This window comes from Chrysoperla carnea, chromosome X, assembly GCF_905475395.1.
Source record: "Chrysoperla carnea chromosome X, inChrCarn1.1, whole genome shotgun sequence".
Classification (NCBI taxonomy): Eukaryota; Metazoa; Arthropoda; class Insecta; order Neuroptera; family Chrysopidae; genus Chrysoperla; species Chrysoperla carnea.
Window position 1 is genome coordinate 11,780,531 of NC_058342.1, and position 22,231 is coordinate 11,802,761.

General features: G+C 32.1%; 2 protein-coding genes across 2 annotated transcripts; both read right to left on the reverse strand.

The window, feature by feature from the left end:
- Window positions 1-11,959: 11,959 nt before the first annotated feature.
- LOC123302913 (general transcription factor II-I repeat domain-containing protein 2A-like) lies at window positions 11,960-22,081 on the reverse strand. The gene is made up of 3 exons (XM_044886007.1): window positions 21,567-22,081; window positions 12,730-13,645; window positions 11,960-12,300 (listed from the first exon to the last, which is right to left on the reverse strand). Exons 1-3 carry the CDS (start codon window positions 21,678-21,680, stop codon window positions 11,960-11,962), a joined length of 1,371 nt encoding a protein of 456 aa, XP_044741942.1. The 5' UTR covers window positions 21,681-22,081.
- LOC123302336 lies at window positions 14,354-17,367 on the reverse strand. Its single transcript, XM_044885225.1, has 3 exons — window positions 17,240-17,367; window positions 16,562-16,690; window positions 14,354-16,473 (listed from the first exon to the last, which is right to left on the reverse strand). Exons 1-3 carry the CDS (start codon window positions 17,262-17,264, stop codon window positions 14,429-14,431), a joined length of 2,199 nt encoding a protein of 732 aa, XP_044741160.1. The 5' UTR covers window positions 17,265-17,367; the 3' UTR covers window positions 14,354-14,428.
- Window positions 22,082-22,231: the final 150 nt, after the last annotated feature.

The window sequence follows — 22,231 nt, forward strand, 5'->3', positions numbered from 1 at the left end:
GTTTTATTAATTAATTTAGCACTCAAAAGTGGCAAATTGCGGCAAATGAATAGCAAATTTTCCGCATTTGGTTGGTAAGAGGCAACTCCGCTTGGCCTCGTGTACTAGACCAGCTTCCGAAAATAGCTTTTCGCTGTAAACCTTACTGCCAGGTGTGGAAAGATAAATTCTAAGAAATCTTGACAACTGATTCAAATTAACTGACCACCAAATGTATGGGTTATGATTGCGATCGATTCGAGATGTCTTTAAGAAAAAGTCAATCTCGTTAGCAATGGGATTTTGTTTTTCTTGATCGCGACAATCACTATTAATATCCTTTGTCACTTCATTGAAACACTAATAGTGTCATGAGCTTCACGTGTGAGCAGGTGATGAAGACGGCGATGATCTGTTACTGTCAAAAAAAGATTCGTAGTTAGAGTTTTTCATACTCTTAACTATCATGATTTTTTGTCGGGCTTTTTCATTTTCAAGAACTTCTAAAAAGTTTGACTTGACCGGGCCGAATATCCGGTAGCCGGATATCCAGCGCTCCAGCCTCATATCTTGTCCAATATTAGGTATCCGACCAAACCATTATCCGTTTCATCTCTACGTAATACTCTTCGTTTAAGCGAGCACTCTCTGTGTTCAAATCGCAATCGTTTTTTATTTTATTGGCCAATAATATTGAGCTCTGTAGGGGTATCGTTTACCATATATAGCGTCCATTATTATTTCAATATATTATTCAGACGATCAATACATTGAATAATATCGATATTAACGCAATAATGTTGATCGTTAAAGGTCTACTTTACCAATAAAGTAAATAAAATTATGTTTTTATAAAAATATTTTTAAAAAAATTAACAAGGATATTTACAGCCAGAATATCTTTGGTAAATTAGATTCATAAGTAAAAATAAAAAATTCATGTGCAGAAATTCGATCTAAAACAATTTTTCGATTATATGTACAAAATATATTTCTCTTTTTTCTAAGACAAGAATTGGGAGGGGTTTCATTGACTTTAAAAATAGGAACTCGATTTATGGAGTCATGGTAACCCATAGACTCGATTTTTGTTGTTTACTGATCGAGCGAATGAGGAAATCATTGAATATAATCGATTCTACGGGTTATAAAACAAAGGAAATCAGTTATATATCTAGTTCTTCTTTTTAAAGCTCACAGAACACCTTTTAGCGTCTATTATAATAAAAATTTCGGGTCCAAAAAATTTAGAGACTTCCTTAAATATTGCCTTAATTAACGTTTATTTTGATGGATTGAATTTTTTTTAAATGAAAATTTTGTGCAATATGAATATAGTTTATTTAATAAAATCTGAGATATGGTGCTTAACGACACAAAATAATGCTGGTTTTGAATTTATATTTGTGTAATAAATTATGTAAACAAAACATTTATATTGTTTTTTTTTTTCATTTTACATTTCATTTTTATAGAAAGTATGTACATTTAGTCACGTCAATATACCTTGAAAGTCTGGTAGATCAGTGCTTCTAACAAATTTTCATACAGCGGCAAAATCAGAAAAAAATTCAAGGCTGCCTTTCTTACAAATTTTAGACCTTAGTGACCAGCAGTACTTTATTTATGTACCTCTACGTCACAAAATCTGCACTGAGCAAATCTAAAAAAGCCCCCATACTTTTTCCTCTACATAACTATTTGATGATATACACGTGATAACCTACCAACAAAACCTTAGAATTTTTACTGATTTAATAAATATGGATAATCGACTAGTGTAGATTATGTGACGCAGAGTATACCATTAATTACACTGATCAACAAAACTGTGTAGTCACATTAGTGCGAAAGAACATTTCTTATAGTTTTGGGGTGCTGAATTCGAATTCGGATTCAGAATTTCTCTAATACATAAGGTTTTCGAAATATTTTTACTTAAGGAAGAGAAAAATCCGTTTTCGATTATACTTGGAATAATTCTAAATAGCTTTTGAAGGGGAATGAATGGTATTTTCTGATGGCGTAAATTTTTTTGTGATCTCCTATCTCTACACTGAAAAAAGAGTAATTAATTTACATAAAAACATTATTCCCAATTTATATAGTTACATATATTCCTAAAACCTATAAAACAACTAAAAAAATAGGTATAATATTTAATTATATGTTCCCAAATGCTGAAACTGTGTTTATGGTAATTACCAAATAATTTACTATCAAATATCTTAGTAATTACAAAAAATTTGATTAATTTAATTTCGAACCTGCTAACTATACGCTGAAAAAAGACTAATTAATTACAGGAAAACTAATTTCTCCCAAATTATAAAATTTTATGCCTAAATCTTCACAAACGATTCCAAAAATCCAAAATGGATAAAAGTAGCTTTAATGAAGTATATGGTGGTGACATCTGTGCCATCCTTAAAAGCTTGAGCTTCTCATATTTGAAACGTTCAAGAAATAGACCTTTTCACTTTAATTACGATTCATTATTGTTTGGGACACAGTAATAAGTTGGACAAAAATACAAGATATTTGTTATTCATTTTATCACATTAGCTTTTTAACAAACTGTCCGAAACAAAAAGTAACCAGTTTTTAAAACGCAAACGCTTATTGGAATTGTCATTTTCAATTTTTTTAATTTTGTCGTAATTATCTAGGCTTGTCAACTCAAGGTTCCGGGAAGTAGGGAGATAATAATAATAATAATAATAATATTTTATTCGTTCTCTTTCGATATACAATGTATACATAGAATTCGTCAAAAAAAAAAAATAAATAATAATAATAATAATAATAATAATAATAAAAGATAATGCGGTGATGGCCGACTTTTCGTAGACTATCCCGGTATTCACCTTAAACCAAAAACTCACGAGTAGGATAGCTGACATCCTTAAAAGTAAGAATGTCTAAAATAAATAAATATGAAATTTGTTTACCTAAAAACAAAAAATAATATATTAATTAAATTTCTTTTTCCGGTGATAAAAAAAAAAATCTACCGGAAAGTGTCAACTATTATAAAAAAAATAAATATTGATACCGGTGTATAAAAATTTTCACGGTACATGTTATATAATAAAAAAGAAAAAAAATTGATTACCGGTGTATAAAAAATTTCCACGGTAAATGTCATTTAATTAAAAAATATTGATACCGGTGTATAAAAATTTCCACGGTACATGTTATATAATAAAAAAGAAAAAAAATTGATTACCGGTGTATACAAAATTTCCACGGTAAATGTCATTTAATTAAAAAATAAATTAATTAATTAATAAATTAATATAAAATTATCGAATTCCGGTGATTAAAGATCAACACGGAAAGTGTCAGAAATTAAAAATTATAAATAAAATTACTTAATACAAATATTAAGTTTAAAAATTACTTTTTAGTCCTTCCTCCAATGAATAGAAACACTGCTGTTGCAGGTACCTACGAACTGCATTGATCGGAGCCATTCTATTATCTCTCATAATGTCATTAACGGTTGACATTATTTGCATAGTAAACTGACAGTAGTGTCTTTTGGTCAACTCTTGATCTTAACGCTCTTAATTGAAAGCACACTCTGCTCAATTTTACACATAAGGTGTCAATATGAGATTTCCATTCCTGAATCCATTTCAACTCCTAGAAATGTCGTTTTACTTACAAACAGATTATGCGTAAAGGTGACTCCACCACCAAAACACACAATTGCTGTTTTGTTACGATTTAGAAGCAAATCGTTTTCATGGCACCAGCTGTCCATTAATTCCAGTACATTGTTAATGACTTTCATAAGCTCATCGGTATCTTTATGTGAAACAACGATGGTCGTATCATCGGCAAAGAGTGCAACTTTACAAAATAATTTACTAAATGAATTTGGCAAGTCATTAATAAATAGGAGAAACAGCAATGGCCCAAGAATAGACCCTTGTGGGACCCCAGACCTGATTGCACCCCAACTTGACTTGAAAGTATTTCCGTCTATGTTTAATTCAACAAATTGAGCTCTATTAGATAAATATGACTCTATAAGTTTATAACATTGGCCACGAATACCATATGCATAAATTTTGGAGAGGAGTAAATTATGATTCACGCGATCGAAGGCTTTAGAAAGATCAAAAAATAAAGAGGCTACTTTAAAACCTTCATTAATTTTCGTGAGAATATGATCCGTGACGGCAAAAATTGCATTTGTAGTTCTTGTATTCTCTCGATATCCAAATTGATCGGGTGTCAATATGTTGAACCGAGTTAGAAAATTTGAAATTTTATTAAATATAACTCTCTCTAGAACTTTGCTGAAGATAGGTAAACATGATATCGGACGAAAATTACTGACATCCATGTTATTGGGTTTCTTTTGAAGGGGTACTATTCGTGCTAATTTGCCACGATCAGGAAAGATTCCCTCCCTTAACATACAATTAACAATTTCGACTAAAGGAGCCAATAAGGTTTTTGAAACAGATTTTAAAACATTACTGGAAATGCCTAAGTAGTCCATGGAGTTTTTGGATTTCATATTTCCAATAATTTGTTCTATGTCACGGGAATCGATTTCATCAATAAAAATAGTTTTTTCAAAATTTTTTATTTCAATTATGTTTTTGGCGTTATTATCCTGACCAATAGCAGAGCCCAAATTAATAAAACACTCATTTAAAGTGTCGACCATGGACATAGGGTCGCATATTTCAATATTATTTATACTTATGTGTTTAATGCCCCTAGATATGTTTAAAGTTTCATTTTTTATAATGTTCCATACAACTTTGGGATTGTTATTCGTGTTCTTTAATTTTTTGATCAAGGAAATTTTCTTGGCCATTGTAATAACTTTCTTGTATATTTTTTTGTACTTTTTGACATAACTTAAGAAATTTTTATTTTTTACCGTTTTTTTCCGAATATTGAGTACTTTCAAGTTTTGGGACGATTTTATGATACCAGGGGTGATCCATTCAGGTCTGGAATAATTAAAAATTCTAACATTTGAGGAAGGACATGTCAAATCATAGTAGTACACGAAGGTATTTAAAAAACTATTAAATTTATTATTAATATCTTTACTCTCAAAGACTGGCTCCCATTTTTCCGTTTCCAAATGCCGGTTGAGTTTAACAAGATTTTCCTGAGTTATATGACGCTTTTGAATTATTTTACATTTCTTAGATTGTGGTTTCAAAGCACTAAATTGCAGAACAATGGCGTCATGATCGGAAAATGCGCAATCTTCCATATAAGCACAGAAGTTTGGTAAATTAACGAAAAAATTATCTAACAAGCTGGAAGAGCTTGTAGTAATTCTTGTTGGCTTATCAGTAATAGCCAATTTACTGTCAAAAGTTGTTAACAAATTAACTAATGTCTTAACCTTCTCATCCTGCTTATCTAGTTGATTTATATTAAAATCACCACAAACCACAAAGTGTTTTTTTTCACTTTTGATAATATTAAGACATTGTTCCAATCTACTAAAAAACGTTTCAATATTACCACTAGGTGGTCTATAAATACAAACTAGTACAATTGACTTATCGTCAATAGAAGCTTCGATAGCTGCGCTTTCAAAAACTTTTTCAATGCTTAAATTATTCAGATTCTCTTTTACTTTTATTTTTCCAACAAAGTTGTTCGAAGTTAAAATTAAACACCCGCCATTCTTAAAATCCTGTCTACAAAAGTATGATATGGGAGCATAATTCTTAATCTGATAAAAACTCAATTCATCCTCATTTAGCCAGTGTTCTGTTAAGCAGACAAAACTGGGTTGAATAGTGAACTTATTCGCAACAAATTCCTCTAAGTGAAGATGATTGGCTCTCAAACTACGAATATTTACGTGCAAAATAGATCTTGATAGCAAGTTGGGATTTACTACTTGGGAACTTTTAGAAGCTTGTCTAGTAAGTTTTTTAATTTATTCGTTTTTATTCTTTTAGGAGTCGGAACAGTTTTTGTACAACCAGTTGTCGAAGGAAACTGGGGTATATTTTTGTCAGGAATTTTTTTAACGGCATTTGCTTCTGTCAGAGGGAGTATACGATCGTCGCTCAATTCCTGTGCAATGTATTTTCTAATAGTTCGTGCTAACCGACGTGTACCACTATAGTTAATATCTTTACCATTTTTGTGGAAGTCAGTATTTAAAATCAAAAGTTTGTTTGTATATAAAGTTAAAGTATCGGCGCATCTAAATAATTCATTTTCCATAAACTGATTAATATTGAAAATCATAGCATTGAATTCGTTTATGTCTTTTCTAAAAGGCAGTGTGGACAGAATAAGATTTGTATTTTTCGTGATATTCAATAGTTCAAGCAAATTCTTTTTCAAGTATTTAATACCAATGTCGTTTTCATTGTTTGAAGCCACATGGTATGAGCTAAGCATAACAATTATGTGATCCGATTTCGTAAAACTATTTACTTGTTCTTTTACGGCTTTAATAATATTTTCATGAGTATCATGACTTTTAATTAAAGCGGAAACCGAAAAGTTATAAACCACAAAGTCGGGAGATAGTGAAATTAATCTAATTATACCACCAAATTATAATAGTGTTCGTTATTTTTGATATTTTAGTACCCAATTTTAACATAATTAAATATTTTTCAAGTAATTTAAAAAAAAAAGTTGCTCAAAATTGTCGAATTTACCTGAATATGAAACAAATAATAAAAATTTTTTTACTGTACTCGAGAGAATTTTTGTTGATATCGGGAGTATAGAGAAAGACTGCACAAATTCGGGAGTCTCTTAAAAATCTGGAGAGGTGGAAACCCTACAATATTAAATATATCAGAGAAAAAACTGTCAGAAAAGGAACGCGCCGTACTCAATTTTATTTAGTTCTGGGAAAATTAGACCTCTTGATCATGGTCACGGAGTCTATATACTCAGCAAGGCTATATGAGCTGGATTTATTTAATTTTTTCCATTTTCTTAAAATTATTTAGCCCATCTTTGTCTAATTTCCTTTATCGCAATCGATAGATCATGAGTTGGTCACGATTAGTCACTATATTTCTTCGTACCGTAATTTACGGTTTCTTGTTTTTCCACATTTTTCAAATTATTGTTTATGTAATTAGGATTACCATGTAGTTCAGCTAGTTCTCATTCACAGATGGTAGCATTGTATTAAATAGCTGTTGATGATAGAGAGTTTTATAATATAAGTTCAACATTCTTCTGAGAGACGGTTTTACAATTCAAAATTAAATTATATTTAAAGTATAAAACTGTCAAAACTAAAACAAAATATCTGTCAAAAGATACACCCCTACATACATTTATATTTAGCATCCCATATACTTTTTGCAACCATTTGATGGTCAATGATGGTGTATTTATATCGTTTGATCGATAGTTGTTTATTTAATAAAAAAATAAATAAAATTTGGTCTAGTAAATTTTTAACTTAGCACCCTTCTTTTATAAATTCTTTTTTTTTTTTACATACTTCCATTTGTATCGTCCTGCATTGCGCATGCGCGTATTATTTTCAAATGCATCGCGCTTTTTTTAAAATTTAGAATAATCTCATGGTATCTTACCTTCATTACCGACGTTTCATGAAAATAGTCTAAATGTCACGGAGATAATGGAGAGTATTAAAAGTGTCCATCATGAATAAACTGTTTTAGAGTAATTATTATAGTAATTGATAAAATTACGATAGTTATTGATAAAAAAAAAACTATAATTTTTAAACTTTTGAGTAATCGTAATGACAGGCGGAGAGACGACAGAGAGACTGACATACGGAAATGGACTAATTAGGTGATTTTATGAACACCTATGACAAAATTTTGTTCATAGCATCAATATTTCTTGGCGTTACAAACTTGAGACTAAACTTAATATGCTATGTATATTTCATATGCATGGTATAATAATGAGACAATAAATATTTCTTGTTAAATCGCTTATAACAAATTGATTTTTAACATTCTCTTATTGCATAGCTGTATTTTAAGTAAGTACCATCATTTTTTATACCATGAGATTATTCTAAATTTAAAAAATAGCGCGATGCATTTATAAATAACACGCGCATGCGCAATACGGGACGATGAACATGGAAGTATGATTGAAGTAATTATTTTTAATAATTACGCGAAATATAATAGTAATAGATTACAAATAATTAACCATCATTAGCCCACAGACGATTTTAAATCGATTTATGTATAAAAAAAAGATTTTATTAAAAAAGGGGTGCTTAGTAAAAAATTTACTAGATCCAATTTTATTTATTTCTTATTAAATAAACAACTATCGATCGAACGATATAAATACACCATCATTGACCATCAAATGGTTGCAAAAAGAAAAATTACAAAAACTCAATATGGGTGCTAAATACTAATTGCCAAAAGATACTGAAAAAATTACGAGGTCTATGGTTGGACCTCTGGTGGGAGTAATATGCAGTTAATTATTATTTTGTTTAATGCTACATATACAAAAAGTGTATAATATGGTTATATTATGTATCCAGTTTGTATAGCAGATTGCCTCGTATAATTGGATACAAAAATAAAAATTCAAACGTGAAGTAAATTTTGTGCGAGTTAAAATACCGATTATTTGAGATAATGAGAGATCGAAAATTTCTTAATTGCAGATGGCGTGATGCGCTTGTCGCTCTTTCGAAAACTATTCTAATCGAAATTGTCGCTCTCTTACTAACATTCGTTAGCATTACAAGTAAACGTAAAAGTAACTTTTTACAGACTATTTTCTAAAAATTTTGTCGCTTTGTGTAATGAGATTTGATTCTGTATAATTTTAGTGACCGAGCGGTATAAAATAAGTTGGCTCTACTGGCAGCCCTGCAGTAACATCATTCATGCTATCATTACGATGGCGTTACCGCCATTAAACTGTTAAAGTGTTACCCGGTATTTATAATTATTCAAAATACAAAAATCAGACAAACCTTGTGAAACAAATATTGTGAAATTAATTAAATATTCGAATTAAATCTATAATGCAGTTTATTAAATAAATTATAACTTAAAAATAATTAAAATAATATTTAGTGGCTAATATTTAACCTAAAAATTCCACGTCAAATCCTGTCAGTAAAATAACTAATTTTTTACACAAACTTTAAAGAAAATTATCAAAAATCATTAATGTAATAACCATGATTTTTAAAGAATTGTTAAACTGGAATCGAAAAAAAGTTAAAAACTTAAATTTGAGTATTTTGTGGACAAATTTTCATATTCTAATAATTATTGTGAGAATTCCAATTGGACAGTGCGAAAAAATAATGTCAACTTCAGCGTGAATTTTATTTTGTGTGAAAGGGAAAAAATTATTGAAATGCAGAATATTTGGCAATTGTGAAAATAAACGATTTTTTTCGGATCTTGGTTATATGTTACCAGTCTCAAAATTCATACTCGTTTAATGGTTGTCCAAATAAAAGTGATTTAATAACAATTTTGAAAAACAGATTTGTGTAAAAAATAAAGGCATTTGGCATTCTTTTTCGAAATTTTAAGGTTTATACTAGATTTAAAGCAAACATATTGTTTTATGGAAGTATTTTCGAAAAACAGTAAAATCACGTCTTTGCGCCGAAATCCGAAATACTATTTATATTTTGGAAAATAGAGTGGTTGTGTAAAATAGTTGTAAAAAAGTTAACAAGAGATCACATTTATTGACTAAAACCATGAGAATTGTGAAAATGATTTGAAAAAAAAAATTAGGTTTAAATTATGCATTATTACATTTATGAAACAAAAATTTCTACCAGAATACGTTTTGATTCCATTAAAATCAAATTCAGAAGTTTGTTATTTCTCTAAAAATGGTTTTGAAAATTCAGAAGGAGATGCATTTTGATCGATTCTTGATGAACTTGAATGATTATTTTCGTTATTTTCCTCGTGAAAATGGTTTATAAAACAGTGGTTTATTTTTCTGCATTTTCACATTTATTAACCTAAAATGTTTTGGGTAAAGCTTTCAAAACATTCCATTTAAATGAAATTAGGAAATTTTTTAATTTATAAGAAAATGGTTAAGAAAACAAAACTAACGGGGAGATGTATTTTGAATGGTTCTTGATGAATTTGAATGATTATCTTCGTTATTCCCCCCTTTGCTTCTTCTTGTGAAAATGGTTTTAAAAAAAGTGATCAATTTTTCTGCATGATCACATTTATTAAACAAAAAATTCTGGCAGAATACGTTTTGATTAATGCTTTCAAGATATTCTTACATTGAAATTCAGAATTGGTTCTTGATTAATTATAATGATTATTTTCGTTATTTTCCCTTTTATCTCTTCTTATGAAAATGGTTGAAAAAAACGTTTATTTTTTTGAATTTTCACATTTATTAACCAAAAATATCTGTTAAATACGTTTTGATTAATGTTATCAATATATTCCATTAAAATGAAATTAAGAAGTTTGTACTTTATCAGAAAATGGTTTTCAAAACTAAGGGGAGATGTATTTTGAATGAATGGTTCTTGATGGATTCTAATGATTATTTTAGTCATTTTCCCCCCTGTTTCTCCTTTTGGAAATAGTTTGTAAAAAATAATTGGTTTATTTTTCTGCATTACCACATTTATTAACCAGAAATTTCTGCCAGGAATCGTTTTGATTAATGCTTTCAAGATATTACATAAAAATGAAATTCAATTTATCTAAAAATAGTTTTGAAAACTTTGAGAGGGATGTATTTTAAATGGTTCTTGATTAATTATAATGATTCTTTTCTTTATTTTCCCCCCTGCTTCCTCTTATGAAAATGGTTAAAAAAAAACTGGTTTATTTTTCTGAATTTTCACATTTATTAACCAAAAATGTCTGTTAAAATACGTTTTGAGTAATGCTTTCAATATATTCCATTAAAATGAAATTAAGAAGTTTGTAATTTACCAGAAAATGGTTTTGAAAACTGAGGAGAGCTGTATTTTGAATGGCTCTTGATGAATTTGAATGGTTATTTTCGTTATTTCCCCCTCTGTTTCTTCTTCTGAAAATGGTTTTAAAAAGTGATCAATTTTGCTGCATTATCACATTTATTAAACAAAAGTTTCTGCCAGAATAAATTTTGATTAATGCTTTCAAGATATTAAAAAAAAAAAAAATGGAATTTCAAAAGTTTGTAATTTATCTAAAATGGTTTTGAAAACTAAGAGAGAGGTGTATTTTGAATGACTGGTTTTTGATGGGTTCGAATGATTATTTTCGTTATTTTCCCCCCCGTTTCTCCTTCCGAAAATGGTTTGTAAAAAAAAAAAATTTAGTTTATTTTTCTACATTATCACATTAATTAGCCATAAATTTTTGCCAGAATACGTTTTGGTTAATGCTTTCAAGATATTCCATTAAAATTAAATTCAGAAGTTTGTAATTTATCTAAAAATGCTTTTGAAAATTAAGGGGGGGATGTATTATGTAGTGAACAATTTAGTATGTAGTATGTAGTAAATCCGATTCCTGCTACCATTTTGATATTGGTTACAAATTCATCGAATTGAACGTCTGCTGGTTGTTCAGGTTGTTGGTCGGCATCTTGTGCGACTTCTGGCGGTTGTTGCTCTTCGACTTCTTCTGCATCAGCTACGAGAGGTGGTTCCTCTGGTTCATTCTGTTGGTTTCCTTCTCTTGGAAAACTGGCATAAATACCAGCATGTGAGTAGGTTAACATCTATACCAGGGTTGCCCAACCTTTTTTTGTCCGTGGGCCGGATTCATCATGACATACGATTTCGCGGGCCGGATTCTTTATAATTGCATATCTTAGTAACACCTTTGAAAAAAATTCAACATTTTCAATGAATTCACGAATATGTTTGTGCTGATTCATTTTTTTTAAATATTTATAAATTTTATGAAAATGTTGCGTTTTTTAATTTATTTTTAGAATTAAATGAAATCATAAAAGGTTAAAATTTCAAAAGAACAAAATCTGTACTCACGATTTATTAATGTGAAGTCTGATGTTGTTTTTCAGAAACTAATTTTTTAATATTTGGTTCAAGTTGAGTGACGTTCATCCTTAATATGGAATGAAGGTGATCATCTGAAAGTCGAGCGCGAGACGCTGGTTTGGCTCTTTTTAAAGTTGAAAATGTTTGTTCACAAATGTACGTGCTTGCAAACGCCGTTGTCATTTTCATTCCAAGGTTTCTCAAATTCGGATAAGAATCTAACGCTGCATAAAAATCTGGTAAGGACTTCTCGCGAAAAAGATCCTGTAATGGTGTTTGGCATTGCAATTCAATTAATTCTAATTGTAAATCACCTGGCGCCGTAGAAACATCCACTGTAAAAGGATTTTCAAACAAGCGTATTTCATTTTTAATCCGGTGAAAATCTGCAAATCTATCTTCGAAACTTTTGCTGAGTAATTGCAGCATCTTGGTAATTTTTTCACTTGGAAAATGATCATTTTTCCTTTCTTTACGTAAAGCAGTGCAAGTCGGAAAGTGCGTCAACTGTCCTTTTTCCGTTTGCTGTATGAAAAGCTTTAATTTTGTTTGAAACGCACATAAATCAGCATATACATGGGAAATAAGTTTGTCTTTGCATTGCAATTTGAGATTAAGTTCATTTACATACGCAGTTAAATCACAGAGTATAGCTAAATCCCACAGCCACACAGGGTTACTTAGTTCGTGGAGCTGAGTTGATTTTTCAATAAAGAATATATCAATTTCATGTCTCAAATCAAAAAATCGCTGTAGTACCCTACCGCGGCTCAGCCAGCGGATTTCGCTATGATAAACCACATCACCATATTCGGCTCCAATTTGTAAAAGAAATTCTTTGAATATTCTGTGATTCGTAGAATATGATCTTATTAAATTTACGGATTTAGTAACTACCTTCATAACATGATCTAAATTTAAAATTTTTCCACAAAGATTTTGTTGGTGAATGATACAATGTATATCCAACGGCGGTGATCCATTTGATTCCAGCACTTTTTTCCTTAATCTGGCTACTAGCCCATTGTGCCGACCAACCATAGATGGAGCGCCATCTGTAGTTATGGCCGTTAATTTATTCCAGTCAAGGTTAAGATCATCAAAAATTTCGGATACTTCCTTAAATAAATCTTCACCCGTAGTAGTTGTTTTAATACTTTTCATTGCAGCAAGTTCCTCCGTAACTTCAAAACTATTATTTATTCCACGGATGAATACAAGCAATTGCGCAATATCAGTCACGTCCGTAGATTCATCTGTAGCAATGGAAAACATTTTGAACTGACTTGCTTTTGATTTTAATTGTACCATAAGATCACTTCCTAAATCTTCTATTCTTCGTGTCATTGTCATACGTGATAAACTCACAGATTCGAATGCACTTTTTTTTTCCGGGCACACTTCTTCCACTACCGCCATTAAGCACCTTTTAACAAATTCCCCATCTGAAAATGGATGAACTTCTTTGCCTATTATGTGACCTACTCGATAGCTAGCTCGCACAATCGACTCATTAATATTTTTCGCGTTGTTAAATACTTTGGTTAATCCGCCAATTTCACTTTGTAAATTTGTAATTTTATTTTCGCGGCACACACCGACGTATTTGTTATATGTCTGCTTATGTTTGGAATCGTAATGTCGTTTGATGTTATGTTCTTTAAATACAGATAAACTTTCCTTGTAAGTCCGGTTCTGGTATTGAGTGAATAAAGTACTGTGGTACGAAACTCCAAAACTTATTTCGATTTCGGAACGTTTTGAGCTTACTGTGCCACGAGTAGTTATCAGAAAGTGAAAAGTGAGTGATTCTTAGTTGAAATTAATAAAATCTGTGTACTTACACTAACTTAATTGAGTCTGAAATGAAATGTAAATTTTGACGTTTTAAATAACCTCAAACTTTATATGACATATCGCTGGTCCGGAAGAAAAATGGCACAAGTCAAAATGATACATTTTTCAGGAGGAGACATTTAAGTTTATTATATAATCTTTTTTTTTTGTACAGCTAATGATAAGAATTTTTGCGGAACCCTTAGGCGATTAAAATTAAGGATATACTATTGAAATGCGGTTACGATGTTTTCAACTTTTAATAATGAAAATTGTGAGATGGGGAATAAAATTAGTCAACCAACTTTGACTTGTGACGTTTTTCATGCTTTCATATCTGAACATAAGACAGCACTTATGACGAAAGATTATGCCAAAAAAATGATCTTCAGGACTGCAGAGTAATTTGTCTGCCCTTTACTTACCTACCTACTTATTTTGTCTGTAGTAATCTCTAAAAAATTAGGAAGAAATAATGCTTTTAAATAGGCTATCTTTTTATTGTTGTAAAAATCACATAAAATTGTTACACATCACAATATAAAATCACATAAAATTACACGGCGCACGGCGAAAAGACGTAGCGTCTGATAGGGGCCTTAGTACAAGGAAATTCATTTTAATTCTTTACAAACTACTGTAGAAATTGTTATAGCACTGAGGTACACAATTTTTTTCTATTAATGAAAGAAGTCCCCTTTTCTTCGAATCGGTAATTCCGACCTTCGTGTGGTAGGCTGGCTTTGCTTTAACATTCTGTGATCGCGTTCTCTTGCTGACAGTTATTTCATCATATTCAGGGAACCCAAAAGATGTTTTATAATATACAGTGTTTGGCTCTTCTTTGATTACTTTTAAAATTTTAATATCTTTTAAAGGTATTTTAATTTGGATTCCTTGATCTTTCGTCAGTTGCTTTATATCTATAAAATCTTTGTGGCATAATTCATGAACAATATAGGGGTCTCCTGTTTTCTTGGCTGTTCTTATAAGGGTGTAATACTGATCCGGTAAATAGATAGGCCCTGCTTTTCTAGCTCTGGCAACTTGCCGTTCAATAATAGAGTGAGCAGCGTCGCCTTCATTTTGCGTATGGCCAGTTATGAGATATTTGTGAGAAATGCTTCTAATATTTGGAAACTTTTGAATAGCATATAGGTACATGCCTATAATAAATTGATTCTTTTGTTGGCCTGCGCAATTGTCACTGTAAAAAATTACGTCTTCTGGAGCAGTACTCTTGTTATTTAAGAGAGACAAATAGCTTAGGACACAACTCCCTATTTCTATTGCTCCCCTATGTGCTTCTCCTTCATGCCAGGTGTAGCAGTGCACCTCATTGTTTTTAATATTGCAAATTGTGAAATTATACACCGCTAATTTACTAACGTAATAAAATGGGGAAGTTTGACCAATTGGGCAAGGTAGCACTGCTTGTAGATCGTAAACAGCAACGGTAGATTCACCATTCTTGTCTGTTGTCTTTTCTTGTCGGGATAATTCTTTTTCCATCAAATGAGTTTCGTAATTTTCTTGCATTTTGGCTTTAGCTTCATCTTCGGCATGTTGGTAGGATGTGCACAGTTCACACTGATCCTTCTTAGGAACAAAAAAAGCCATGTTGTACTCCTCATTAAATATTCGCGAATACATAACGTAATTTCCAGGTGTTTTTTTATTTTCACGACACTCCTCTAAGTAATCCCTGTGTAAGTCTCTAATTGTTTTTCCTCCTTCAATGTAAGTTTTTTTAGAATCTGCCCTGCAGTAATGGCTTTCAATGCGTGGGATTTTGTCAATGTGGTTCCTAATGGACTGTTTTATCTCTTCAGGAACAGTTTTGTGGTTTCCATGCCTACCACGATTGTCTTGAAACACATAAGAACTCTTTTTTGTCAAAATCGTCCGTATTGGCCGATCAGTAATTGAAAGTGTGTTCTTAAAGAAAGTCTTGCAAACTCTCACACGTACATTGTCTCGAGTATGGAGAAAAAATGCGTTATTGGGAATTCGCTTGCTGTTTTCTCGCTTATACTCGTATTTGGGGTGTATTTCCTCAATACTGGACGATATAAAGCTGTGCTGTCGTTCAGTGCTTCCTAAAGCATAGAAAGATTGAAAGATGTGGGTCCTATCTTCATCTTTCATATTTTGGTAGCATTTTAGTCTGCATTTATTTTCACAAACAGGGCCGATTTCTTTGGCTAAAACTATACTTGTACTTTTGCCGAACGATGTGTAACTTTTTCCATGTGCCTTAAGTAATTTAGCTTTCGTCTTCTTCCACTTCTCTTCATGTCGAACTCTTTTTCTTCCTTTCTGAACTATTTCAGTCGCAGAATTTGTTTTTCTCTTCTTCGGAATTACCACATTATTATCATCATCAATATCAGTATCATCAGTGGTGACATCAGAAGGTGGCATGTCATCCTTAGGGACAAGAAAGTCTGGGTCCTTCACGCTATCATCGTCACTAAAATCGCTTTTATCACTTGTATCGGGAGCAAGCCCTTGTTTAGGAACTGGTGCCACAGAAAACATCGTAGCCTCAGAAGTTTCTGTGAGATCAGACTTTCCACTCTCGTTCATTGCTTCGTGAGACTGAAGTTCTGAAACTGTTGTTGAAGTCACTCCGATCGGCAAAGTTTCCGTAAGGGCAGTCTCATCGGTCTCTGTAAGAATTACGCATTGGTTTTTAAAATACCGAACCATGTAAGGAAGAAATGCCAACCTAAAGGCAAATGGATTCAAATTTATTACCTGCTTGTCCGGTAGAAAGGACCGCCATAATGCGTTTACTTTCCAGGTTTGTACTATCACCCTTTATTGTCCATTGCATATTCTTCTTAGCAAGTAGCATAAGAAGTTTACTTCGCTCGCTTGGATTTCCTGAAAAATGTGCAAATACTGGTCATTATTCCATAAGACTTGACTACAATTATTTCCTATGTATACTCAGCTCCAAAGAAAACCGACACTAAAAAAAACCCTATTTACAAAGAACTCGATTTCGATTGTCTGCATATGAATTTTTATATAGTTAGTTAGCAAGAATTTTATTCATAATTAATTATATTAAAGCAATTATTAACTAAAAGTCTAAAAATTCTTACACAGACTATCCAAATCGAGTTTTTTGTAAATGGTTTTTTTTTATTGTCGGTTTTTTTCTTTGGAGCTGAGTATACGTCACAAAAATAACAATAACTTTTTCGTTTATTAAAAACATAATCACTAAAAACGACACTTTTTGAGATTAATCCGGAATATTACTCATATAATAGTAGACATTTCACAAGAAAAACGTCATATTTACGTATGTGTGTACAAGAAATAGTAATAATGTAACTTGTGCATCATGAAAAACGACATAACCCAAATTGTGTCGTTTTTGTCGATTATAAAACATGATTATTTATTTAAAAAAATACAACTTACCAACTTGTGTCGTTTTTCTCGACATTATGCATGTACATTCATTAGTAGGTCTTAAGCACAACTGATGTGTGTCGTTCTTCTTCCTAAGTGGGGAACGGTTCACACCATAATGATAAACGACATAACTGCTCCATGGCGCCGAAAAAGAACACTAATATTGTGACGTTTTTCTAGCACAAAAAGTTATTTTTTTGAAGTCGCTTGGCACCAAAAGGTTAAAATAGTGGTTTTTAGACTTGTGTCGTTTTTCTTCCGGACCAGCGATATCTTTATTTTATTTCTATGTAAGTAAAGAAAATTTAAGTATTAAGGTATAAATCATAACAAATATTAATAAATCGAAGCTGCACTGATAAGATATATTACTCCGAAGAGTCGATCTGGTATTATATCTTTTCGCAAACAATCTTAAGTTCAAAAAAAAAAAAAAAAAAAAAGAGCAGGTCCGTATTTTCAATTAGGTAAAATCATGAGTAGCAATGATGAATATTCAACAGACGATAGTAAAAGAAAAAGAGATCCAAGTGATCTAGGAGCTTTTAAAGGAAGCAAAAAAATAGCAAGATCACCAGTGAAAATGCGGGAAAACGATAAAAAGTTAGATGAAATTTTCCAGCTGTTGAAAGCTGTATCATTAGATGTGCAACAAATTAAGGATGAGCAACAAGAAATCCGACGTGAAATGAAAGAATTGAAAGATGAAAACAGCAAAATGAAGCATGAAAACGAATTATTAAAATTAGAAAATGAAAAAATTAAGAAAAATATAGCAACTCTAAACGTGAAAACCGAACAATTGGATAAAGAAAAAAGAAAGAAAAATGTGGTGGTTACAGGTTTGGAAGTAGTAAAAGAAAATGAAAATAAATTGAAAGAAGTGATGCGGGACTTTATCAAAGAAAACTTACAAATTGAAACTGCAATCACGTCGGCAAATCGATTAGGGAAAGAAACATATCTGGTTTCGTTCGAAAATATAGAAGAAAAATGGAAAGTTATGGAACAAAAAGGCAAATTAAGAGACCTAAAAGATCAGAGAGTATATATAAATAACGACCAGACAACTAGGGAAAGGGAAATTCAAAAGTATATAAGGGAAGTAGCTGCACAAGAGGGACAGAAGGGTAACCAGGTGAAAATCGGGTATCAAAAATTAAAAATCGGCGATGAAGAATGGAAATGGAGTAACGAAAATGATCGATTAGAAAAACAAACAAGAAGCCGTGATGGAAAAAAGTAAAAGAGGACATAACGAACGGTAGACGTACAACTAAATTAGCTATGAAAATGGATATGAATTTGAAAAGTTGTGAAAATGAAAATCAGAAAAAGGAAGGAAGAATAAAACGGCAGTATAAGAAACTTTCGGAACCAGAAATGAAAATTGCCACCTGGAACGTGAGAAGCATATATGAAGAGGAAGCCCTCAGGAATTTGACCGAAATAATGGTAAAGTACAAAATAGAGGTGGTTGCGTTACAGGAAACAAAACTCTTAGGAAAAGATATTGTGAAAATCGGGAAGCATACTCTGTTTAAAAGCGGAGGGGAAAATAGGATGTTAGGAACGGGTTTCATCCTGAATGAAGCAGCAGGGAAGACAGTAGTAGATTTCGAAGCTTACTCAGATAGAATGTGTCGAATACGATTGAGAGGGAAATATAGGAAAATATCGATTGTCAATATCCATGCACCATCTGAAGAAAAAGATATTGAATTGAAACAAACCTTCTATGAAGATCTTCAAAGTGTAGTGAATAGTTTGCCGAGATACGATATCAAAATTATAATAGGAGATTACAATGCGAAAATTGGGAGGGAAGAAATATATAAAAATGTAACAGGGGCCAAAAGTAAGCACGAATATAGCAACGAAAATGGAAGATGCATTATTGAGTTTGCAAGAGAAAATAGGATGAAAATAATAAGCACCCATTTCGACCACAAGGATATTCACAAGACAACCTGGATTTCACCAAGTGGGAATGCTTCCAATCAAATAGACCATATGCTAATTGAGGAGAGAGACATGAGATCAGTTAAAGATGTGAGAAGCTACAGAGGAGCAGCTAGTAACTCCGACCACTTTCTGGTTATTGCGAAAGTAAAACAAAATTTACCTAAAAATCAGGGAGGTAAGGAAGTGATCAGGCAAAAATACAATGTTTCAAAACTAAAAATGGAGGATACGAGAATCCAGTTTGAAATGATGATATCAGCGGACCTGGAAGAGCAAAGCAAAGGAGAAAATATTGAACAAAAGTGGTCAAAAATTCAAACGGTTGTTGGAAGAGCAGCGAAATGTGTACTTGGAAAAAATGAATCAAACAAAGGGAAAGATTGGTTCGACGAAGTTTGTGTAAAAAGTTTGGAAGAGAGAAATAGGGCAAGAGTTAAATTGTATAACGATAATTCATCCCAAAACAGAGAACAGTTTAACCAAAAGAGAAAGGAAGCAAAGCGTATTTGTAGAGCAAAGAAGAGGGATTTTTGGAATAAAAAAATTGAAAAGATTGAAAACAATTTTATGAGCAATGAGTTAAGAAATTTTTACCAAGAAGTTAAGAATAGCAGGGAAAATGGTCTGAAAACTGCCACGTACTGTAGGGGTAAGGATGGTCATATGATAGGGGAAATATCTCAGAAATTGAAACGGTGGGAAGAACATTTTCAAGAGCTATTGGATGACGAAGGAAAGAATAGTGACATTGCAGTAAATAATTCTCAGCCGGTATGTGAAAATGTGGAAGTTACCTTGGAAGAGCCAACCTTGTCAGAATTAGAGCAAATTATTTCTTCATTAAAAAATAACAAAAGCGCTGGAGAAAGTGCCATTACAGGGGAAATGTTAAAAGCAGGTGGTCAGGTATTGCATAAAAGAATTTTTGAGCTCATCCTGCAAATATGGAAGGAACAAACTATACCCACAGATTGGAGAGGATCCTTAATTTGCCCAATTCATAAAAAGGGAGACAAATCTCTCTGTGAAAATTATCGGGGAATTTCTCTTCTGGATGTAGTTTACAAAGTGTTTGCGCTGATTTTAAGATCTAGGCTAGTTACTTACATGGAGGATGTAATTGGTGAGTATCAAGGAGGATTCAGGAAGGGAAGATCAACGATTGACCAAATTTTTACTGTCAAAGAGATAATTAATGATAGCTTTGATAGAAATCTCGAACTGCATATCTTATTTATTGATTTTAAACAAGCATACGATTCGATCATTAGAACAAAAATGATAGAGGCTATGACGACGCTAAAGATACCCAAAAAATTGATTGAATTGGTACTCATGACATTGAAGAGAACATGGAGTAAAGTAACATGGGAAGGGAAAATATCAAAAGCTTTTAATGTCCAAAAAGGATTAAGGCAAGGTGACCCGTTGTCCACAATGCTGTTCAATCTGGTGCTGGAAGTAACTATTCGGGAATGTAAATTACAGACCAAAGGAACTGTGAACCACTTTCGACATCAGGTTGTAGCTTTTGCGGACGATATAGCTATTATAACTAGAACAAAGCAAGAGTTGATCACTGTGTTTAAAAACCTTGAAAATAAAGCTAAAGAGTACGGGTTGACCATAAATGAACAAAAAACAAAGTATCTTAAGCTACGAAACCATAATGAGGAAAATGAAAATGGTATACAAATTCAATCGACCGAAAAAGCATATGCATTCGAAAGAGTAAGACAATTCGACTATTTGGGGGTGATAATTGAAGACAAAAGTGAAGAAGAACCCGAAATTAATAAAAGACTTCAGAGTGGAAGCAGAGCCATGAGTTCTTTGAAAGGGGTCATGCTGTCCAAAATGGTTTCAAGGAGGGTAAAAGTCCGAGTATATAAGACAGTAATTAGACCAACGGTTTTGTACGGAGCAGAGACATGGGTCGTAAATAAAAAAATTGAAAATAAGCTATTGATTTGGGAACGAAAAATTCTACGAAGAATCTTTGGAGGCCAAAAAGACGAAAGTGGACAATGGAAAAGAAGAACAAATGAGAACATATACGAAATTTATAGTGACCCAAATATAGTAAAAATTGCCAAAGCACGCAGGATCCGATGGTTGGGGCATGTCCATAGGATGTCAAAGGAAAGGATTCCGAATAAATTACTCACTCAAGGAGTTGGTGGTAAGCGGAGGACGGGACGGCCGAAGAAACGGTGGTTAGAGTCCACCATAGAAGATCTCCAGCAGATAGGAGTTCAGAACTGGAAGAAGGATGCTTTGAACAGGAAAAAGTGGAAGCAAATTGTCAAAAAGACAGAAGCCATGAGCCCTTGAGGCTTGAAGTGCTAATATATATATATAAACTTTCCTTGCAAATAAGGCATAAGCATTTTTCCCCTTGCGCCACAAAAAAGTACATGTTTGTCCATTTCTCTTGAAAAACGCGGCACTCACTATCCACTTTACGTTTTTTCGTCGACATTATTTGGGGTAAAAATATTCAATATTATAAAACTTTCACAAAATTAAATTTATATTTTTTAATAACTTATTTATCAAAAATTAACTTAAAGTTTTCACAAAAGTTAATGTAAACATATGTGAGCATCTCCTATGAAATAATTACCACAAGTAACTCCATGATTATAACTAACTTCACTCTGTAGTCACCTCGACTATCGGCCACTCGCGGCAGCACTAGTCGACATCGGCATGACACACCGTGTCATGCCGATGTCATGTACAAATACAAATTATTCAATCAAAATACATATAACAATATCAGAAATATTGTAGTTAATAAAATTCACAGAAAATACTTTAATAAATTTAAAAAATAGGCGGTATTTGGTCAATAATTTACGAATATCCGACTAGGAGCTCGCGGGCCGTAGGTTGGGCACCGCTGATCTATACACTTTTAAGTTTTGTGACAGCAGAATACCCTAATATATTTTCTGTGGGTAGAAGATTACCATTGTAAATAAAAGTTGGTAATGGTGGGTAGAATGATGCTCTTTGGTTAGCTATTTC